The sequence below is a fragment of the Aquarana catesbeiana genome, linkage group LG03, assembly GCF_042186555.1.
Source record: "Aquarana catesbeiana isolate 2022-GZ linkage group LG03, ASM4218655v1, whole genome shotgun sequence".
In the NCBI taxonomy this organism is placed as follows: Eukaryota; Metazoa; Chordata; class Amphibia; order Anura; family Ranidae; genus Aquarana; species Aquarana catesbeiana.
The window spans coordinates 220337745-220362637 of record NC_133326.1 but is presented as its reverse complement, the minus strand read 5'-3'; the positions used below and the strand labels follow the sequence as shown (position 1 = coordinate 220362637).

General features: G+C 43.8%; 1 protein-coding gene across 5 annotated transcripts in view; it reads right to left on the bottom strand.

Annotated features, from left to right (window-relative positions):
- The window catches only part of CADPS2 (calcium dependent secretion activator 2), a 1072621-nt gene that overhangs the window by 329046 nt on the left and 718682 nt on the right, over positions 1-24893 (bottom strand). For all 5 annotated transcript variants that reach the window (XM_073619790.1, XM_073619788.1, XM_073619789.1 and 2 more), the window contains one exon: positions 18494-18649. In XM_073619790.1, the coding sequence (XP_073475891.1) occupies positions 18494-18649 (156 nt within the window). The remainder of the gene's footprint in view (positions 1-18493; positions 18650-24893) is intronic.

The following is a 24893-nucleotide window of genomic DNA, read 5'->3' as shown; positions in this document are numbered from 1 at the left end:
AAGCTGCCTAATAAATTACTTTTAAAACCTGTGTAGTGTTTTTTTATTGACACTTTTTCCCCAGGTGAATGGGTAGGGGTACGATGTACCCCATACTCATTCACATAGGCTGGGGGGCCGGGATCTGGGGGCCCCATTATTAAAGGGGGCTCCCGGATTCAAATAAGCCCCTAGCCCGCAGACCCCGACAACCAACGGCCAGGGTTGTTGGGAAGAGGCCCTTGTCCTCATCAACATGGGGACGAGGTGCTTTGGGGTGGGATGGCTGCAGGGCGCCCCCCTTGCCCCAAAGCACCAACCCCCATGTTGAGGGCATGCGGCCTGGTACGGTTAAGGAGGGGGGGCGCTCGCTCGTCCCCACCCCCTTTCCTGACCAACCGGGCTGCGTGCTCAGATAAGGGTCTGGTATGGATTTTGGGGGGGACCCCCACGCCGCTTTTTCGATGCAGGGGGTGCTCCTTGGAATCCATACCAGACCAAAGGGCCTGGTATGCTCTTGGAGGGGAACCCATGCCGTTTTTTTATTTTAAATTTGGCGTGGAGTTCCCCCTCAAAATTCATACCAAACAGTGCCTGGCATTGGAGGGGATCCAAGTAGGATCCCCGTGCTTGTCGCTCATTGGGAAAGGAAAAAACATTTTTCCTTTCCCCGATAAGCGAGCCAGCTCGGTGCTGCTATCTGCAGCTGAACAGTGCACTGCGATTACCTGCAGTTGTGTGCGGATAGCTGCGCTAAATTGCTCCTGGACGCAGTCAATTCTATTTTTTCTATCCGCACAAAACCGCATGTAATTAAAACGCAGCGTGTGAATGGGGCCATAGAAAAGCATTGTGTGCGTTTAGCTACGGTAGAAAACGCAGCTAAAAGCACAATTCTATCCGAGTGAAAGGGGCCTTAAGGCCTTTGCAGGTTATCCACACAGTGGAGTACTTTGATGCCTGCAGTGGAGAATTATCCTGCATAAATATCATAGGCTTCTTGAAAGCTGCAGACTTTTTCCTGTATCACTGCTTGAAGAAAGTGTCTTCGAAAAACTGGCAGTATTTATTTATTTATTTATTTCAGGTACTTATATAGCGCCGTCAATTTACGCAGCGCTTTTACATATACATTATACATTCACATCAGTCCCTACCCCCTCAAGGAGCTTACAATCTAAGGTCCCTAACTCACATTCATACATACCAGGGCTTTTTTAGACAGGATCCAATTAACCTACCAGCATGTCTTTGGAGTGTGGGAGGAAACCGGAGTACCCGGAGGAAACCCACGCAGACACAGAGAGAACATGCAAACTCCAGGCAGGTAGCGTCGTGGTCGGGATTCGAACCAGCGACCCTTCTTACTGCTAGGCGAGAGTGCTACCCACTACACTACTGTGCCGCAGTAGGTTTGGGAGTTGATTTTGAGTCCATCTTCCACCCAAAAAGGTCCAACTAGCTCATCTTTAACACCACCAGCCCATACCAGTACCCCACCCACCACCTTGCTGACATCTGAGTTGAAGTGGAGCTCTATGCCCATTACTGTTCCAGCAACAGGCCCATTCATCTGGTCTGTCAATGGTCACTCTCATCACATCAGTCAAAAAAACCTTTGAAAAATCTGCCTCAAGATATTTCTTGGCCCAGTCTTGATGTTTTAACTTACCGTATTTTTTGAACCATAAGACGCACTTTTTTCCTCAAAAAATATGGGGCAAAATGTCCTTGCGTCTTATGGTCCCCCCATCTCTGCTGTTTTACATACTGGCCAGCGGTGGTCAGAGAACACGTCCGCAGATGGGAGGCAGCCGGCGCCGTCATCTAGAACTCACGGGGGGGTCAGACTGGTCCGCAGCAGCATCTTCTTCACAGCAGCACGTACCACACAGCAAGGGAAGGGGGCGGCCCATGTAAACGAAGCCCAGAAAGCTTTGCAGCAGGTCCAGTGCGCAGAGGCAAGCCCACACGATGTCACTACGCGTTTCTCCACGCACTGGGCTGTTCTGGAGCTTAATAGTAAAGTAAGCCCTCATTGGCCGCTGCCTCACAAGTTCCTCTGCAAGCAGTGCCCGCCCTCATTCTGCATTCTACAGTATAAGGTACAGAAAAAAATTACTATACACTGTGAATACTGGTAATTAACACTGACCAGGTGCCAGCCCAGCCCCCACTGACAGGACCAGGACCAGGTGCCAGCTCAGCCACCCACTGACAGCGCCAGGTGCCAGCTCAGCCACCCACTGACAGCGCCAGGTGCCAGCTCAGCCACCCACTGCAGGGACCAGGTGCCAGCTCAGCCACCCACTGACAGGACCAGCTCAGCCACCCACTGCCGGGACCAGCTGCCAGCTCAGCCATCCACTGCCAGGACCAGGTGCCAGCTCAGCCACCCACTGCCGGGACCAGGTGCCAGCTTAGCCACCCACTGCCAGGACCAGGAGCCAGCTTAGCCACCCACTGCCGGGACCAGGTGCCAGCTCAGACACCCACTGTGAGAACCAGGTGCCAGCTCAGACACCCACTGACAGAACCAGCTCAGCCACCAACTGCCAGGACCTGACAGGACCAGCTCAGCCACCCACAGCCGGTGGGTGGCTGAGCTGGCACCTGGTCCTGGCAGTGGGTGGCTGACCAGCTGACCAGGTGCCAGTTCAGCCACCCACTGCCAGGACCAGGTGCCAGCTCAGCCACCCACTGACAGGACCGGTTCAGCCACCTACTGCAGGGACCAGGTGCCAGCTCAGCCACCCACTGACAGGACCAGCTTAGCCACCACTGCAGGGAACAGGTGCCAGCTTAGCCATCCACTGCCGTGACCAGGCGACAGCTCAGCCACCTACTGCTGGGTCCAGGTGCCAGCTCAGCCACCCACTGCGAGGACCAGGTGCCAGCTCAGACACCCACTGACAGGACCAGCTCAGCCACCCACTGCCAGGACCAGGTGCCAGCTCAGACACCCACTGACAGGACCAGCTCAGCCACCCACTGCCAGGACCAGGTGCCAGCTCAGCCACCCACTGCCGGGACCAGCTGCCAGCTCAGCCACCCACTGCCGGGATCAGGTGCCAGCTCAGTCACCCACTGCCGGGATCAGGTGCCAGCTCAGCCACCCACTGTAGGGACCAGGTGCCAGCTCACACTCTCACTGACAGGACCAGCTCAGCCACCCACTGCCAGGATCAGGTGCCAGCTCAGCCATCCATTGCGGGACCAGGTGCCAGCTCAGCCACCCACTGCCGGGACAAGGTGCCAGCTCAGCCACCCACTGCCGGGGCCAGGTGCCAACTCAGCCATCCACTGCCGGGACCAGGTGCCAGCTCAGCCATCCACTGCCGGGACCAGGTGCCAGCTCAGCCACCCACTGCCGGGACCAGGTGCCAGCTCAGCCACCCACTGCCGGGACCAGGTGCCAGCTCAGCCACCCACTGCAGAGACAGGTGCCAGCTCAGCCACCCACTGCAGGGACCAGGTGCCAGCTCAGCCACCCACTGCAGGTACCAGCTAAGCCACTCACTGCAGGGAACAGGTGCTAGCTTAGCCATCCACTGCCGGGACCAGGTGACAGCTCAGCCACCAACTGCTGGGTCCAGGTGCCAGCTCAGCCACCCACTGCGAGGACCAGGTGCCAGCTCAGACACCCACTGACAGGAGCAGGTGCCAGCTCAGCCACCCACTCACAGGACCGGCTGAGCCACCCACTGCAGGGAACAGGTGCCAGCTCAGCCATCCACTGCCGGGACCAGGTGCCAGCTCAGCCACCAACTGCAGGGACCAGGTGCCAGCTCAGCCATCCACTGCCGGGACCAGGTGCCAGCTCAGCCACCCACTGCCAGGACCAGGTGCAAGCTCAACCACCCACTGACAGGACCGGCTCAGCCACCCACTGCAGGGACCAGGTGCCAGCTCAGCCACCCACTGACAGGACCAGCTTAGCCACCCACTGCAGGGAACAGGTGCCAGCTTAGCCATCCACTGCCGGGACCAGGTGACAGCTCAGCCACCTACTGCTGGGTCCAGGTGCCAGCTCAGCCACCCACTGCGAGGACCAGGTGCCAGCTCAGCCACCCACTGACAGGACCAGCTCAGCCACCCACTGCCTGGACCAGGTGCCAGCTCAGCCACCCACTGCTGGGACCAGGTGCCAGCCCAGCCACCCACTGCCGGGATCAGGTGCCAGCTCAGCCACCCACTGTAGGGACCAGGTGCCAGCTCACACTCTCACTGACAGAACCAGCTCAGCCACCCACTGCAGGGACCAGGTGCCAGCTCAGCCACCCACTGCAGGGACCAGGTGCCAGCTCAGCCACCCACTGACAGGACCAGCTGCCAGCTCAGCCATCCACTGCCGGGACCAGGTGCCAGCTCAGCCACCCACTGCCGGGACCAGGTGCCAGCTTAGCCACCCACTGCTGGGACCAGCTGCCAGCTCAGCCACCCACTGCCGGGACCAGCTGCCAGCTCAGCCACCCACTGCCGGGACCAGGTGCCAGCTCAGCCATCCACTGCCGGGACCAGGTGCCAGCTCAGCCACCCACTGCAGGGATCAGCTTAGCCACTCACTGCAGGGAACAGGTGCTAGCTTAGCCATCCACTGCCGGGACCAGGTGACAGCTCAGCCACCAACTGCTGGGTCCAGGTGCCAGCTCAGCCACCCACTGCGAGGACCAGGTGCCAGCTCAGACACCCACTGACAGGAGCAGGCGCCAGCTCAGCCACCCACTGCAGGGACCAGCAGCCAGCTCAGCCACCCACTGCAGGGACCAGGTGCCAGCTCAGCCACCCACTGACAGGACCAGCTTAGCCAACCACTGCAGGGAACAGATGCCAGCTCAGCCATCCACTGCCGGGACCAGGGGACAGCTCAGACACCCACTGCCAGGACCAGTTGCCAGCTCAGCCACCCACTGCCAGGATCAGGTGCCAGCTCAGCCACCCACTGAAAGGACCAGCTCAGCCACACACTGCAGGGACCAGGTGCCAGCTCAGCCACCCACTGACAGGACCAGCTTAGCCACCCACTGCTGGGATCAGGTGCCAGCTCAGCCACCCACTGAAAGTGCCAGCTCAGCCACCCACTGACAGGACCAGGTGCCAGCTCAGCCACCCACTGACAGGACCAGGTGCCAGCTCAGCCACCCACTGCTGGGACCAGGTGCCAGCTCAGCCACCCACTGCCGGGACCAGGTGCCAGCTTAGCCACCCACTGTAGGGACCAGGTGCCAGCTCACACTCTCACTGACAGGACCAGCTCAGCCACCCACTGCAGGGACCAGGTGCCAGCTCAGCCACCCACTGCAGGGACCAGGTGCCAGCTCAGCCACCCACTGACAGGACCAGCTGCCAGCTCAGCCATCCACTGACAGGACCAGGTGCCAGCTCAGCCACCCACTGCCGGGACCAGGTGCCAGCTCAGCCACCCACTGCAGGGACCAGGTGCTAGCTCAGCCACCCACTGACGGGACCAAGCGCCAGCTCAGCCACCCACTGCAGGCACCTGGTGCTAAAGCAGAAAGGATGATGAAGCAGAAAAGACTAGCATATAAAATTCCTTTTAAACTGGAGGTAGTAAAATATGCTAAGGAACATGGAAACAGAGCAGCGGAGAGACATTTTGGGCCACCCCCAACTGAAAAAATGATGAGAGTGGAGGTAACAGGAGGATCAGCTACAAAAAGCAAATAAAAGTAAGCACACTGTTCGTGGGCATGCTGCAAAGTGGCCACAGTTAGAAGTGGCCATGAAAGAATGGATTACACATCACCAGAATAATGGCTTCTCCGTCTCTAAAAAAATGATAATGTATGAAGCCAAACGCATTGCTGTAGAGAAAGGCATTCAGGATTTTACTGGATCACCATCGTGGTGCTACAGATTTATGAGGCGATGTGACCTTGTTATGCGCACCAAAACTAGATTTGCCTAGCACAACCTCAGGACATCAGAAAATACATTACACGGTTGTGTTGTCCTGCTTGTGCAGACAGCACCAAATTGCATTGCCGCCCATGCTAATTTTCAAAAGGAAAACATTTCCAAAAGAAGTGATTCCACGAGGAGTTGTTGTACATGTTCATGACAAAGGATGGATGGACAAAAATGGAATGAGAGTATGGGTTGAAAAAGTGTGGTCCAAACGTCCTGGAGGGCTTCTGAAAAAAACCTGCCTTATTAGTGTTTGACCAGTTTAGAGCACATATTAGCGAAACTACAAAAAAATGCTTTAAAGAAGTAAAGACTCATCTAGCTGTCATTCCTGGGGGTCTTACCAGCCAGTTGCAACCGCTCGACGTTTCCATCAACAAACCATTTAAAGTCTTTATGCGAGAAGAGTGGAACAATGGATTTCTGCTGGTAATCATGATCTGACACCTACTGGACAAATGAAGAGGCCCACTATCACTCAAATTTGTGAATTGGTGAAAACATCATGGCACTCATTGAAGGAGGAGATCGTTGTACAAAAAATGTGGCATTAGCAATGCCTTAGATGGAACTGAAGATTGTATTGCATATGAAGATGGCGAAGAAAGTGATGTCAGTGATTGTGAGCAACCGAGCTTCATAAACTCTGACACTAGCGATGAAGAGTTCTTGGGGTTCCCAGAAAACTAGAAGAGTACTCGAACTTTAAAGTCTCTCCTCATTTGTTAATGACAGTGTTGATGGTCCTTAATGCCATTGTTGACTGCTGTTCACTTTACATGGTTGAAATATTATTCTGTTATATTTTATTAAATATTTTGGTACACCATTTGGTTTAGAATATTTTTTTTCTTGTTTTCCTTCTCTAAAACCTAGGTGCGTCTTATGGTCCGAAAAATACGGTATGTGTCTTGTTTTGTTTAGTGGTAGTCTGGTTTCAACCTTTCCTACCTTGGCCATGTTTCTGAGCACTGAACACCTTGTACTTCTGGGCACTCCAGGTAGGTGGCAGTTCTGGAATATGACAGCACTGAAGGATAATGGGTGCCTGGTAGCTTCACGGTTAATTCTCCTCAAATCTTTGGCAGTTAATTTGCATCTTTTTCTCAACACGTTTCTTGCGACCCTGTTGACTAATTGCAACAAAACGTTTGATGGTTCTGTGATCACGCCCCAACATCTTAGCAATTTCAAGAGTTCTGCATCCCTCTGAAAGAGTTTTTACAATTTTTGACTTTTCAAAGTCAGTTGAATCTCTTTTTTTGGCCCATTCTGCCTGAAGAAAAGAAGTTGCCTAATAATAATGCACACCTTGATTTAGGGTGTTGATCTCCTTAGACCACCATCCTCCCTCATTACACAAATACACATCACATGATATGCTTAAATCCAATAAGCATTCAAATTTATACAGCATTGAGTTGGACAATATGCATAAAAATGATGATTTAGTCAAAATACTCACTTGTCTAATAATTGTGCACACAGTGTAAATTTAGGTGTCGTCAGCGTAGAGATGGTATTGGAAGCCATGGGAGGCTATTACCTGACCCAGGGAGGAGGTGTAGACTGAGAATGGGAGAGGTCCAAGAACAGAACCTTGGGGAACCCCGACAGAGAATGAAAGAGGAGAGGAGGAAGTCAAAGAGTACAGTCAAGGAGACCAAAGGCATAGAGTTTCTTGATGAGGAGGGGGTGATCCACCATATAGTGTTGAGAGCGAAATCCAGAATGAAGGGGGTCAAGAAGGTTATTCTCTGTGAGGTGGTCGTAGACTAGATGTTCAAGGAGTTTGGATAAAAAAGGGAGCAAGGAGATGGGGAGTAGGTTGTTAAAATTGGTGGGGTCTAGTGAGGGCTTTTTAAAGTGGTGATCCGGCCGAAATTATACTTTTTAAATAAAAATACCCCTATAATACATAAGCTTAATGTATTCTAGTAAAGTTAGTCTGTAAACTAAGGTCTGTTTTGTTAGTTTATATCAGTAGTTTGTTATTTTATAAACATACAGCAGGCCGTGGCCATCTTAAGTCTGGGCATCTGAAACAAGAAGAGATAGCCGCACTCCGGGATGAGGACATCTTTATGAAAGTAAAATCCAACAATACAGGCAAATGCAGAGAAGTACAGGGTGGTAAACCTCTAACGCGTTTCACATCATTTGGATGCTTATTCGTAGCTAAAGAGGAATAGTAATAGTGTGATATAAATAGAAAAGTAAAAAAAGTAAAAGAGGGAGGGTGGAGTATGCATGCCGGTAGCACAACCAATCACCGCGCTGCATAGTAGACCCACCTTCTTGGTGTAATTAAAAAGATAATGATCCCATTATAAAAACCCACACCTGCAAGATGAGGAGGGACAAAACATCCAATAATAGCCAAACAAGTATATAAAAAAAAAAGTGTATAAACAAAACTCACATGCCAATATAAATCAGCACGGACTCATGTAAATAACTGAAAAAAGAAAAAGGGAGGCTAGCATTGGATGCCAAAATCCCCTCACAGCAGGTGAAGCCGCAACAATGGAACAGTATTAGAGTAGTAGGGAGTGCCAAAGAGTGTTGAACCAGAAAGCCATGTAACTGCAGGGTACCTCGCTCACACATATACAGAACCAAAAATCAAAAAATATACAAGACATATATATATATAGACCTGAGCAAAATATACATAAAGGTGTGACAGCGCGACCCGACATAGTATACATAGACACTCCAGAGCACTCACGCAACCCAAGAAAAGACAATATACATAAACAGTTAAATAGATTGAATATAAATTACTATATAGGATCAGAGTATATGTATATTGAATGCTAGATCAAAGCGTATATACATTAAACATGAGATAAAGAAGCATATATATATATATATATATATAGAGATATATATCTCTATATATATAGAGATATATATCTCTATATATATATATATAGAGATATATATATAGATATATATATATATATCTGTATATATATAGAGATATATATATATATCTATATATATATAGATATATATATATATATATATACACATATACACATTAAACAACCTCTCCGATCATATCCAACAACATTAAACATGAAATAAAGAAGTATATATATATGCACATTAAACAACTTCTCTGATCATATCCAACAAATTGTATCATGTAAACAAAAGAGTTGACAAAAAAATGTGCAATAAAAATTATTATAAATCTGAAATGGGTCGCGAACTACTCAAAGACGTGGTTACAAATGTATCAAAAATGTAGCATCACATCCAAAACACTGGTGTCAAATTAATCTTTGTTTCCTGAAAGGAAAGGAAAGACAGTAAAAAACAAAGACATGGAAATGGATTAGACACCAAATAAACCACGAAAAAATATGTATAAATATCCATTGTTGTTGATGTTAAACTCTCATAACAGTATGATGTTAGTTGTGCGGCCAATCATAAAAAAATATTTGATCAATCGCACAGGAAACATGAAAAAACCCCAACCAGAGGATTAAGAGTGAGAAACCAGAAAGAACTACTAGACGGATGCAGTTTCCACGTAGGTTAACATAATGGCAGACTGCGCTGCAGCAACAAGTATGCGGAGACCGTAAGTCTCACTTCATATGCTGAAATAAGTTGAATGAAGCAAAAAGCCCAAAAGAAAATAATATCAGGCACACACGAATATAGTAGGGTAACTGTAAAAACTAAATCAAACATAGTCTAGATCTACATCCTACACCAAAGAATTAAATGATACCATATGATTAGAGACTCCCAGAGTCTCACTTCTCGTGCTGCAGAAAGCCACGGCTCGCTATAAAAATTCCATAAGACTAAACTAAAGTGGGATTAGCAAAAGTAAAGCTGAACGGGCGAAAGGAACAAAGTAGTCTATAAAACAGCTTAGCTGTATTATGCCATGTGTTTGGGGACTCAAAAAGTCTCACTAAAAATGCTCCAGCAAGTCACGGTTTACTATAGAATAAAAGAGACTATGGACTAATATGTCTAGCAGAAAAAGCAGGAACACAGAGGATTAGAAAGGAAGCAGCCTCATAACTCTCTGCCATACACCAGGAGAAAAGGGAGTCTCACTCAAGCTGCTGAAGAATACTGCTACTCCCAGAGTCTCATTCAGTGTGCTGCAGAACGCCACGGCTCGCTGTAAACATTCAATAAAACTAAAATAGGACTAACAGAAACAAAGCCAAGAGGCGAAAAAAACAGAGTGAACTGTAAAGCAGCTTAACTGCATTATACCATGCATTCGGGGACTGAGAGAGTCTCACTTAGAGTGCTGCAGCGTATCACGATCTACTGTAAAAAAGATGAGACTTTAGCTAAATATATCTAGCAGAAAAGCAGGAACACAGAGAGGATTAAAAAGGAACAACCTCATTCTGCCGTGCACCAGGAGACGAAGGAGTCTCCCTCAACCTGCTGAAAAATACTGCTACTCGCTATGACATGAGACTTGGGCTTAAAAAATCTGGATTAGGGAGTTGAGTCTCTAATCTAACAGTAGTGGAAATATGTTTATATTTAAGGGTTGGATTGCTAGACTACCAATGGTGAAAAAATATGTATATAGTATACAGTAGTGCAAATATCTGTAATGTTGTAAGTTATGGGTAGACATAAATAAGCTAATACATCTTCTTAATGGTAAAAAGATTTTCTTTAGAGAAACTGGTTTATATTTATTAAATCCCAGATAAAAGACTGCTGAGGATGTGAATGACAGAAACTACAGGTAAAAACTTTTTATGAATGAAACCACAAAACGTGTGTAGGATCATTCATAAAAGTGTGACACATCCCACTCGAAATTAAGCCCGAGGGGTCGTCTGGTGTTGAGAGAGAAAATCCATTGGACTTCACGTTTGCATAGGATTCTAAATTTGTCACCCCCCCCCCCCCCTCGGTGGTGTCCTAATTTTGTCTATGCCTTGTATGACAAGGCAAGACGTGTTCTTTTGATGGACTTCGTTCCAATGACGTGCAACATTTGTGGCATGGTTTTTGTCAATGTCATAGAGATGGTCATACAACCGGTCTTTCATCCTGCGTGTAGTTCTCCCTACATATTGGATGGAACATGTAGTACATGTGATGACGTATATGACATAACGTGTATTGCAGTTGACAAAGGAATTAATTTTATGGGACTTTCCCGTCGACATTGATGTCACCATATTTCCATTCTTAATGAATGGACAATAATTGCAGTTGCGAGCACCACATTTAAATGTGCCCTGGAATGATAACCAGTTAATAGATTTGTTTTTGCTGGAAAAAAGGCTGGGTGACAGGAGGTTACCAAGGGATGGTGCTTTTCTAGAGACACTGCGGATACCCTTAGCTAAAACTTTAGAATAAATGGAATCATTAGACAGGACCGGGAGATACTTGGTAACAATTTTTTGTATCTTATGGAATTCCACACTATAAGGCGTGGAAAAGTAGTCCCTTGTGGGACCTGGGATTGTCCCTGTCCTTAATCTTATCCACAAGGAGTTGGTGACGGGGTGTCTTTCTGGCTATGGACAGACCTTTATTAATGGTAGCTGGAGAATATCCTCTGTCCATGTACCTAGAGGACATGGAGATGGCCTCCCTATCAAAGTCACTCTCCTTACTGCAGATTCTCCTCAGTCTTAGGAACTGTCCAAGTGAGATGTTCCTAATGGTATGTGCAGGATGATTAGAATCAGCTCTGAGTAGAGTGTTGCCCGCACTAGGTTTTCTATATAGGCTAGAAGTAACCTGAGGACCATCCACTGTCGAAAAGAACATCCAGAAACTCGATAGATAACGGATCCATTTTACCCGTGAATTTTAGATTCAAATAGTTGTCGTTCAAGTAAAGAAGCCATTTTTCAATTTCAACCAGTTTTGTTTATACACTTTCTTTTTTTATATGCTTGTTTGGCTATTATTGGATGTTTTTTCCCTCCTCATCTTGCAGGTGTGGGTTTTTATAATGGGATCATTATCTTTTTAATTACACCAAGAAGGTGGGTCTACTATGCAGCGCGGTGATTGGTTGTTCTACCGGCATGCATACTCCACGCTCCCTCTTTTACTTTTTTACTTTTCTATTTATATCACACTATTACTATCCCTCTTTAGCTACGAATAAGCATCCAAATGATGTGAAAGCGTTAGCGGTTTCCCGCCCTGTACTTCTCTGCATTTGCCTGTATTGTTGGATTTTACTTTAATAAAGATGTCCTCATCCCGGAGTGCGGCTATCCAGGATTTCTTCTTGTCTCATTGCAACCCAGCAAAGCCAGCACCTGGAAGTAGTTCTCACTAGGGCGGTGTCATTCCAGAACAAGAGTGTTTGTGAGCTGCATCTCTCTCTTTTTCTGGGCATCTGAAGCCAGACTGTATTTCTTCCTGGATCTCATCCTTGCAGATCTCGCACATGCTCAGTGCAGCACAAGCAGTGTAATAGGTTTCAGGTCAGGTTTCCATAGCAACGGCAGTGTCAGAGGAAATTGCCGCCCCTTCCCAGAAGGCATTGCAAACAGGAAATGATGCAATGGGCCGCGGCCAGGAAGAAGGAAGTGAAAAATGAATACAGCAGATATACAGTAAGTGCTGAGAAAAAAAAAAATATCCAATTCGTTTACAGTGCACAGTTTAGTGATGGATGCTGAAGAGTTGTAAAAGTGGGTGGAACTCCACTTTAAGTATGGAGATGACTAGTGCATGTTTCAGAGAGTTGGGGAAGATGCCAGAAGAGAGGGAGAGATTGAAGATGTGAGTTAGAGTGTTTAGGATAGAGTCAGAGGGTGACCATAGCATTTGTAAGGGAATAGGGTCCAGGGGGCTGGTGGGTAGGTGGACATTAGAAAAAAAGTTTAGCAACCTCGTCTATAATGGTTGAATGAGGTAAATAATGATTGTACCTGTGGACATGGAGTGTCAAGTGGGGAAGGTATCTGAACAGCTGAGATCTCCTCATGAATTGTATCCATCTTATTTCTGAAGTGATTGGCGATCTCCTGGGAAGTGAGTGAGTTAGTGGGTGGAGGTAGCGGAGAACAAAGTAGAGAGTAAAAAGGTAGAGAAGAGTTGCCAGGGACAGGATGATAGGTTATTAATAAGAGTGATAACATAGGTCTGCTTGGCAGTAAGGAGGTGTGTATTTTTGGAGGGCAGATTTATATTGGTTGAAATCTTTCTGAGACTTAGTTTTACGTCACAGGTGCTCAAGAGTGTTGTAGACAGAAGTGGCTAGGTTGGGGCAGGACAGGGGCAGACAGATTTTGTCATGGAGGTTGTCAGTAGCAGCCAGGGTTGGTGCAAGGATTTTTGACACCCAGGGTGAAACCTTATTTTGCCACCCCTGACCTCACCCCCTTTTGCTCTGCCCATGTATACGGTGGAGGTGGCGGGGGTGGAGATTTTTGCTGCGCCTCTTCACCTATTTCTTCGGCTGTGGTCCGCAGGCCCGTACCTGCGCCTCTGGACCCGGCCTGAAGATAAATAGTGGCGGCACCAGCTCGCTTCCTAATGCCAGCTGTGGTCCACAGGAATATGGACAGGCTAGGGTAGTATATGGACAGGCTGGGGTAGTATATGGACAGGCTGGGGTAGTATATGGACAGGCTGGGGTAGTATATGGACAGGCTGGAGTAGTATATGGACAGGCTGGAGTAGTGTATGGATAGAATAAGGTAGTAAGCAGATAGGCTAGGGCAGTAAATAGACAGACTAGGGTAATGGACAGGCTAGTGTACTATATACTGTAGACAGGCTTGAGTAGTAAATAGACAGGTACTCTCCTGAGCAGTCCAGTATCCTTTCAGGAGATCATTGACATGTGATGCGATCGGTCCTCCACGCACACACACATGGTCCCCCTTACCTGAGGACAGGACAGAGACAGCCGAGAGCAGAGAGTAGAGAGAGTCCAGTGTCTGACCACAGTACAGAGCCGTGCATGGCAAGCTCCGCACCTTCTCTGCAGCCTGGTCACTCACTGGCCACCGGGATCTCTTACCTGGCTCTGCACCCCAATCCCCGCAGGCAAACTAAAGGTTCCCTGCTGCACCCTCCCTTCTATGGGGCCCAGGGTGGAAGTTTTAGTTTGCCTGCTAGAGGGAAGGACAGGTACTTTAAAAATCCAAATCCCCAGCAAGTGGCTGGGTATCTGGATTTTGTCGCCCCCCCATCCTGGCGCCCTAGTCGGCTGTCTGACTTGCCTATTGCTGGTGCCAGCCCTGGTAGCAGAGTAGAGAAGAGAAGGATTGGGGTGGCAAAGGTTTCTATGGGTAATTGTTAGGCGGTTGGAAGGAGAGAAGGTGGAAGTGAGGGAGAGAATAAAACTAATAATGTAGTGATCAGAGAGAGGGAAAGAATTGTTGGAGGTGTTGCATGGAGAACATAGATGGGAGAAAACAAGGTTGAGGGTGTTGCCAGAGTGAGTATTAGTATGTATCCATTTCTTCATGTCAAAGGAGGAGGTTAGACTGAAAAGTTTAGAAGTAGCAGGAGTGTTAGGCATCATTCACACCTAGGCGTTTGGAATCGTGGGCAAAATCGGCGCAATTCTGCCCACGATTCCAAATTGTGGCGGAACGCATGTGCAATGCCATGCATATGCACCAATCAGCTTCTAGGTTTTTTTTTGTCAAATTGAACAAGCTGAAGCAGATTTTGTACTCCCCAGTTTTAGTAAATCAGGGAGAATGACAAGAAGCTCGGCATCACAATCGGTATAAATACACATAGTCAAAATCAAGTTTTTAACACAAGGAATGACAATGATTACACAATGGTACAAAGGATAATTTTCTTACTCCTGAACAAGGGTATAATAGCCAGTCATTCAAGCAAGTCCAATGCTTACCATGTTTTTTAGTGGTTTAATATGTGTAAAAGAAAGGGTAGGAGGAGAAAAGGGTAAGTAAGAGGGAGAGATGAAGGAAAAAATGAAAAAAATAAAAACATAGGCCCAAAGAGGGCTTCTGAGGGGGGACTCTCTTAGTATAGAGTAATGTCTCAAAATGATGGTGAAGAAAAAAAAATCCTCTGCTAAAGTTCTTACAATGCATATAACTAGCAAACATCACCGTAGTGTCCCTTCAGCTGGTATTTCTGCCTCTTTCTACTTCCTGCAGGAGTTTAGTCAGTCAACAGCAGCAGGATGTTAAGGAGGTGGCCTTACAAAGCTAGGCTACAGGAGCTTGATGCTGAAATGCCCAAGAACTACCCACCGATCTGGTGGAAAGGAGTGTGAGCTCTGGTGATGAGTCGTCTTATCCACATAGTAATGGTGGACTTTGAAGAAAGATGTCCCCTACAGGGCCTGAGGTAGGATGAACAGGGAGTTCTTCTTCCTAATAGGAGCTTTTGTTTTGAGGTAGAATCTGATGGTGCTATATCCAAGCAGTAAAGAGCAATTTTCTTTTGGGTGCTTTAGAGTAGGGCACAAAGATGGAAGGGCTGTGGGCTCAATTCACAAAAAATTATTTTCCTTTTAAAATTTGAGATAAAATAACTCTTTTTCAAACATTTTTTTTTGCAAGTTACAAAAAACACTACTAAAATAAAGCCGGAGTTATTTCATCAAAATGTGGGGCATTTTACTTATGAAACTTTTCATTTTTTTTACCTCATGACATGATATCCAGTGGAATGGATACAGTGGAGTAGGAATAAAACCCCTGTCGTTTTTTAGTGTTAAGAGGTAACATGGTTTAAATCATAGAAATATGCCAACCCATAAATCAGTGCAGTCCCTGCAACATATGCATGAATACACAAAGGTGACTGGAATACCACACGTGAGTATCAAAAACAACCGAGTTAAATTAAGTAAATACAAAATTTGTTTATCAATGTCAAATTTTGATTAAAAATCACAACCATATATAAATACCTTTCTTCCACCAATAAAAAAGACAATGTCATTGAGGAGATTTCTCTTCATTTCTGTCCCATAGCCAAAACAGGAAGTGAGGGGAAATCCCTACAAATTAAAAGAATCCCTTGGGGACCCCCAGGTCACCGGAAGCAGTGTCCCCATTGGAAGATTTCCACTCTATTACTTTTCTGGGGACAACCCAAAATTTTAGATTTTCCTTTAATTTTACTTACAATGTTAATGGTATGCAGGACAGATAGAGAGGGTGAATCTCCCTAACAGGGGCACAGACAGCAATACAAACCTGACAGGGGGTTTAATCCATCACCCCTAAAAAAAAAAAAAAAAAAAAAAAAAAAAAAAAAGTTTAGTTATACTTTAAAGCGGAGCTCCAGTACCTCCAGCATCCCCACCAGAAAATTTAAAGTCAGCAGCTACAAATATGTAGCTGCTGACATTTATTATTAGGACACTTACCTGTCCAGGGATCCTGCAATGTGGGAACCCCAGACGATTTTTCAGTCAGCTTCCAGGTGCTGCAGCCGCCATTTCTTGTAAGGGAAACAGTTAGTGAAGCCTTGCGAATTCACAGCTGGTTCCCTACTGCGCATGCACGAAGCACACTGTACTTTGTGAATGGTCCAGCGGCAGGGGAAGGAGGAGAGGGGCCGAACTTCTCGGGGACCTTGCCGCAGCAAGGTCACCAGGAAGTGGGGATGGGTACCTGTCAAAAACAGGTACCCGCTCACCCCCTCCACATGAAAGGTGTCAAATGTGGCAGCGGGGGGGGGGGAGCAAACAAGCAGAATTTACCCTTTCAGATGGAGCTCCACTTTAAGTAAAATCGGCCCCAATGATTCTGTGTTTTTCAAAGAAGGTTTCAAAAAAGGTAGAGGCTACTCATAATTGGCTATTATATTTTTACATTCCTTAAATAACTCATGCCTGGACCACTACTTATTTAACTAATAACTTTATTTATTTCCTTTAGTGAATTGACTTTAACGCTGTTTTATGAGATATTTACCAAGTTTTTTTGGTTTGTGCGGTACATGAGAAGCAGGATGGAATAGAGGGCCCTGAGACAGCAAGGTTTGTCCTGTTGGGAAGGGGGGCGGTCTCCTTGTAGTCTGAATAGATCTCTGTAACCAGGTTATTCTGGGACAGTTTGTTGCATTATATATATATATAAAATATAGATCAGGTAATTTTCAAGGCATCTGATCCCAATGCTAGAGGAACCTTGGTCCTGGCCACAGAGGTATCTTGTTGTTAAATCTGTGGGCCAGGACATCCAACATCCGGGGTCACCCATCTCTGACATATCAGGTGAAGGGCCCATTATCCTTCGTCCTGGTAGTGATGGCTAAGGAAAATTCACCTCCCAGTTGTCCACTCCTAGGATGTGGACAGCAGAGATTGCTGGACAGTGTTTCTCCATCCATGAAACGATCTAGCTTGCTTCCTTCAAAGCTGTATGACTCCCCATGCTTCATGGTAGCTGATGTAGGCCACACCCATGGTGTTGTCTGAATGCATCCTGACCTGGATGCCCTGAGTTCTTAGAAGGACATGAAAAAAAGGTGCAAGGACCTTTGTGAATTCTCTGGGAGCAGAAGAAAAGCCAAGTGGCAGTGCAACAAACTGGAAGTGATACTCTCTAACTACAAAACAAAGAAAGCGCTGATGAGATGGATTAATGGGAGTATGCAGATAGGAATCTTTAATGTCTATAGATGCCAAGTATTCCCTTGGTCTCAGAAAAGCAGTAACTGACCTTGCGGATTTTATGCCAAATTTTGGAAACTAGGAAGTATTTGTTGAGGGATTTATGTCCAGGATAGGACAAAACCACTGACCAGTGTTGAATAGAAAGCTTTATCCTGTAGGGGTACTTGCTGGGACAACAGATGGTTCAGGGACTACTGCAAATCGGATTTTATTTGATTTGAGACAAATTATGCACGCATGGACGTTTTTAGCAGTTTATCAGCAGGTGAGTTTATTGGCTGTTTTCTGAACGCCCTGAAATTCGCGCTCAGGAGAGGGAATTTTGAAAAACTGCTGAACACTGTTAAATGCGCAAAATTGCACCTAAACGCTAGGCACTTCGGTGTTTATTTCAATGGCCAAAATTAATTTAAATTCTGGCCAATTAAACTACCAAACTCTATTAAACTCTGCCACTTGGGTGAGTTTAAACCACTTATTTTCCTCCTGTCAGGATAAACAGTGTTTACAAGAAACCAGAGTGCATAAGGCCTTATGGCTAGGTACTGTTGAACAAAGTGTGTACTGGACTGATTAAATTGAAGAAATCCTGAGGCATAAGGTGTATGATTGCTGTCACTTAACCCCCGTCATACATCAAAATGCAATGGATATCTATGATATAGGAGCCCCTCAAAAAAAAAAAAAAAAATCTGGACTTTAAGTGTTCTGATGTGGCAATAACACCGACATGAAAGAACAATTTCTAAAGTAACGTTTTTTTAAAAATAAAATTTCTACATGTTGAATTATAGCTATTATTACTGAAGAATGTTGTTGACATTACACATTATATATGTTTATCTCATACACTGACTTTCAATATCATACCAAATGTATTTGCTTTTTTTATTGTACCTGAAACATAATACATGGAGTTAAAATGCCAAAGCTGTAGGCAAAACAATCAATTGAAATGAACAAATCCTTATATTTGCTAACCTTTTTACGCAGGCTTCTATCATATCACTTGCCATAAGTTTAAGACGTTGCTCCAAGTGGTTGGCAAACTCTGTTTCTGGCCAGTGAAGATCATGAATAAATTGTTGCAGTGCATCTAACTTCCAGAACAAATCCTCTGAGGTTGAGGAGCCATTGCTAGAAGACATACAAAAACTGTAAATACATTTCCCTGCAAAAAAAAATTGCAGATGATCTAACGATATTCACCGATTATGAGCAACCATCTTCATTTTACATTTTTTTATTATTCTAAAAAAGCATATACCAGTATGTTAGGAACTCCTATGATTAAGCCCCGGTGGGCGGGGTGAAACGTGTCAAGGTGTATGGCCCGAAGAGCGGCATTGACATGTATACGCCCACACTAGGATTGGCTATGGTAAGTGGTGGTTTTATGCTTAAATGTTTATTGCTCATTGGATCGTTTTTTTCTTACACTGGTATCCCTACTATCCTGAGTACCAATGGAGCTCTATACCTCAGCCTGGAGGGGCACCACCAAGTACTAATGGCCTTATTGCCATTATGTTAGGAAATTATTATTACCATACCAGCTTCTGCACCTGTATATCCCTTATGGACCAGAGCAATTTTTCTGATGTGGGTCTGGGCATTCAATGATAACTTTGTCATTACATATTCTGTATTTTTTTCAAGACAAATAGGGCTTTCTTTTGGTGATATGTCTTGTACAAATTGTTTTGTTTTCTATGCTACCGACAAAAACCTAATTAGCACACATTTTTCCTATTTGGTCAGTGTTAGTTTTTAAAACCATCCATGCTACTGTAAGTAAAAAGGTTACAATTGAATCAAAATTTTTATCTATATATGAATCACACAAAAATGAAGATTGTGGTTCAAAGCATTGCAAAGTTATTTAAAAATGTGACAAAGTCTGATATTAAGAATTTTTCTCGAAAGGACTGGACAAAAATTCATTGGACACACCTTTTGGTTATCCAAAACCCAAGTAAAAAAAAAAAAAAAGCTATCTACACCTTATACATTTTTTTTTCCTACAGCTGCTGGACTATACACTATGGCCTTCCCCAACTTCAAGTTGACACATCTTGGGGAACAATCAAAGCTACAATGTACCATGAGATGATGCTTCGGATTTTCCATCATTCTTATATAACGCCACATCGCTCATACCTTTTGGGCCTATGCTCCTCTTTTTGATGCCTGAAATGTAAACAATTGGATGCCAACTCGATCCATGTTCTGGGTGTGTCCTAAGATTAAACGATTTTGGAACACAGTTGTGCATTATGCTACCGCACACTTAGTAAACTACTTACCTCTAACCCCTGAATGGCCACTCTTTGATCTAATCAGCATCTCAGGCGTTAATATCTCAAGAAGATGTAAACTCCTAATTGTCATATCCCCTGTAGCATGAACAACTATTTTACATAAGTAATTCTACTGAGAACCCTCCACTATTTCTTTGTTTGATAGACAAAATCTCTTATGTTTTCTGCATGAAATGGATGGAGGCCTCCCCACATAAGGAGTCACTTCTTTGATATCTGGGAATCTTTCATTCAGACCTTGCCTACAGATACCCAACAATCGATAGTACAGTGTTTTCAATATACCCAATGGTTTCAAACCAGACTATTAATCAATAACCCTTCAATTGATATCCTACTCTTAGTTTAAAATTAATATATATATTACACTTAAACAGCAAAGGCCTCCCCTCTTTTCATCATCTGCTAGTTGTTAAACCGACCACCATGCATCTTTTTGTTTCTTGATGTCCATCCTTCGACCCAGCACTGATACCTGCTTCTCAAACTATACTAACAAACTGTATGCTGTCAATTTTGTATTATTCTACTTGTCAAATGTTGTGGCCGTTTTCACTGTTAACTGCATTCTTGCATCCAAAAAAAAAAAAAAATTATAAAAAAATGTGACAAGGGCTTTTTTCCAAGTTTGTGCCTTTTTACGTTTGACACCAAAAATAAATTGACAGATAACATAAAGAGGGCAAAAAGACCTATTTAAAGGAGAGCCAGACTCTGTGTCTGGGCTGAATGACTTTCAGTTTGTACCCTGTGACACGGAGGTTACTATACCAAGCCTCGTTTTCATGACGAGGCTTGGTTTCCCATATTAAATGGACACCAGCTAACCAAGCCTTGTTTTTATAGCGAGGCATGTCTAGCCTATTCGACGGCCATTACACATATTCTTAAGTCCAAACCTCGTTTTCAGGATTAGGCTTGGTTTCCCATATTAAATGGACACCAGCTAACCAGGCCCGTTTTCATAGCGAGGCTTGTCTAGCCTATTTGATAGCCATTACACAATTCCAGGCCTCGTTTTCATAATGAAGCTTGGTCACATTGTACGACAGATATCACCAAACCAAGCCTCATTTTCATTACAAGGAAGTGTTGGTTCCACATAAGGACATTTTGTAACTGCAGGGCTGTGCACTGTACTTTATCCGCCTTTTATTTTATGTTATGTACATAATATACTATACATATACATGCACATAATGTTGACGTGGAATATCTAGGTATCCATTTCCATCCGGGATCGCGACACAGGAACCAGAAGTGATGTCATGTGGAGCCATTTCCGGCGTTTAGCAGGTTCTGGGGTCATTTTTACTTTATAAGCGATGCTGTTGCAGGGGGTCCACATCCCAGATGATGACCGTGGAGTCGAAACGCGTCGGATGAACCTCCTGTTTGCATCGCTCTTTGTTATATACGTGCTTTTTTCTACTCTTCCAAATGTGTGTTTTATTCTTTTAATAAATTGCCTTTTTTATACAGTATCGCGCTATGTTAGCCCATCTTTTCATTGCATGATATATCCCTCCTGGCATTTACCTTCCACCCTCCTCACGCTGATTGGAGCCTTCAAGTCACTATTCAGTGACAGTCCAAGGTCTTTTGATTGATACAGATCTAGGACCAGTTGTTTCCAACAGATGTGTTCAACATAATAAGCTCTGTAGACTTGGGTGGTGTAAGCCCCGCCAAGTCAATAAGATCTGGTAAGCCTTCCCCTGTTTATGGTGGTGGTACTTCTGTTTTTTCCTTCACAGTTCATACCGGTGATTGGAATCCCCCATATGTCTAAGGGGACTGTACATCTAATTGGATTTCTTTGGACTTTACAATTCACCATTTCTGTTTTTTGAACTTTGTTTATTGTGCAGTTATACTAGCACATAATTATACTAGCACATTTTTCTGAAATTATTCTAATTTTTTCTGAGTTTGAACTCACATTCATTATGTGTTAATCCTTGTTTATTTGATGTGCTTCTGTTCAATATTAACACCCCAATTTCTATCTCTCACCTTATTTATGGTATAGTCACCATACTAGCACATTTTTCATTATACCAGCATTTTTTTCATATGTTTCTTTAACGGGCCTGCACATCTAATTGGATTTTTTTGGACTTTATAAATCACCATTTTCGTTTTTTGGACTTTGTTTATTGTGCAGTTGTTATACTAGCACATTATTATACTAGCACATTTTTCAGAAATTATTCTAATTTTTTCTGAGTTTGGACTCACATTCATTATGTGTTAATCCTTGTTTATTTGATGTGTTTCTGTTTAATATTAACACCCTAATTTCTATCTTTCACCTGATTTATGGTAAAGTCACCATACTAGCACATTTTTCACCATACCTGTATTTTTTCAGAAATTTCACTTTTTCTTTGGTTGATTCACATTTCACCATGTATGAATCTCTGTTTATTTGATATATTTATGTTTAAGTCACATTTATATAATTTATGCAAATTTGCTTTTTTGCAACCTTAGCGCTGCACTTATTTATTCACTGTACCCTGTGACCTGACCTATGCTCTGTGTATGCTTCTTCATTACTGACCTGGCTTATTCCTTAGTGGCTTAGATTCTGCCCTGTACTTTTGCGTATTCGGTTTCTGACCTCAGCTTTATCTCTGACCCTAATTCTGCTCATGATTTCATACTGCTCTGCCCACTTGTTGCTGACCTTGGCCTGCTTTGGGACTTTGCTATTGTTTCTGACCCTGTCCCATGATACCTGTTAACTGGCTGTCATGGACTGCTCCAAGATCCAGCTGCAGTCTTCTACAAACATGCTAGCTGGCATTATTGGGGAACTCTACCTTCCTGAACCCAATGTCTAGTCAGAGTTTCTCTTCAACTTTTGCTGGTGGTTTCTGTGGCTTACAAGCTGACAGCTTGCCTGACACTCCTGTTTTCAGGGGTCTGCACAATGCTTATGTTCCATCTGTCCCTTAGTGCCATCTGAATTACTTTCAGAGGCACTTGTGCTAGAGGTACAAGAGAGACTGCCCTTGTGATTTTGGTCTCCTATCAGGTATGTAACACTGACAGTCTGCAACTGCACTGGTGTGTTGTGACAGACTCGCATGCTTTTTGACAGGTAAGACACTGTGACATGACAAAGTCAGGGTAAAATCAACCACTACAATGCCCCCCTTTGGTCAGTGTCTGGAGTTTTTTCAATCAGACAAGGGGAGATGCAAAGTAAACCCTTCCGATACACCATGGTGCTTTGTCATGTACTGAATGTTCATTTTTTAAGCAAAGGTTGCACGTAGATAATGAAAATTAATTATTATTTTCTAACAATGACCTGCATTAGGACAGGTTTATTCAAAAAGTAAAACTGCATACGTTTTACCACGTAAGAGAAATTGCACATTTTCAGCATGTGTGGATTTTGTAAATGCCCCTCACAGTTTAAAAATTACAAGGCACAAGAGACCATTTTTAGAGTGTTAAGACTGAAAAAAAAAAAAGTTTTACCTTTAGTTATACTTTAAGCCTGTCAACTAAAGTATTATCCCCTTTTTCTATCAAAATATGCATATTCCAGTTGAAGAAACAAGTCCAAACCTAGTAAAATGTGGTAGTTGAAGTTCACTAGGACATATTTTGTTACTCAATAAAATCTCTTACGGTGAAAATTGTCTTAAGTATAGAAAAAAAATAGCAGCAAAATTGTTGCACAAAAAATGACAGCTGTGCGTGTTAATAAAGTAACAGTTGATCATTAATGAAAGTCCTTTGTCTATAAATGTTGTCTGTACCTTTAAGGATGTTTGCTCTTATTTTCAATACCAACAAATATGAAGGTCTAGCCAAGTTATCCCTTGAGACAGAACTCCCAGTAGACCAATCAGAGAAAACACTAAACATTACACTTATGAACTGCCTAATATCTCCCAAACCTTAAGATCTAATGCCCCAAATGTACTATTATAACAGGAGCAGTAAAAACAACAAAATACCATAATGAACCATCTCATGGACAATTTACATGTTATCAATCTATAGCCCTTTATGGAAACATCACCTTTAGTGTATAGTTTTTTGTCATTAAATAATTTTCTTTTCTTCTATCTTCATATATCAACAGAAAGGCCATAGAAATTAAACACATTTTGAACAGTTGTACAAATAATGCAAACTAGACAAATTAGGTAAGTCCACCATTTGTGGAGATGCTGGCACGTACATACAATATGATGTTTGTTAAGAACGCTTACCTCTTAATTTTATTCATTAAATAAACTATTATCATTTTTTATTATATTTTAATTCTACACACTTTTTTTTAAAATATAATCTATTTATTCCACTAGTTTACTCCTACTTTCCTTACAATAGTTTTTTTTTTTTTTTTTAGGTATTAGTCTCTCTTGAAACATGCATTAGTATTTTACCCTATTATTTTCAACTAAAACACCAGCAATTTGTGTTTGTATTATTTCAACAACTACAACATTTGTCTCATGGGTATCTGCAATTAACGGCAGCATGCCAACTATCCCCAGGTTACAAACTACCATGTGTGCAAGTTGATAACCAATCCCTTGTAGCAGCCTTCTAGTAGAGGATAATATTACAATCAAAGGCTTCTATGCAGACATGTAAAGGCTCAATACATTCTAGTAAAACAACAAGTGTGCTTTAGGTTATGCCCACAGGACCAAATAATACAAAGAAACAGATTAGCACTGCCTTCACAGTTAATGAGCATAATTAAAACTAACAATAAAGATGTTAATGTTTAAAATGAAATATAGCTAATATTTTGAATAATAATTTAGCATTTTAGTCAACCGATCCATTACACATATGTGAAGATTAACTAACCCTGCACTGTATGACCATGTGTGATTATGTTAGATATTTTAGATTGTTAACTTCTTCATGTGAATGATTCAGTGTTTGCTGTAAAACTCTGCAGAAATGAAAACAACAAGAATAAACTACACTGTTTTATATTATCTATGAAATGTAGCAAAGCTCCTTGGAGTGCACATATTTACATTAAAAAGCCTAATTCCAGCCATAGATGGATTAAA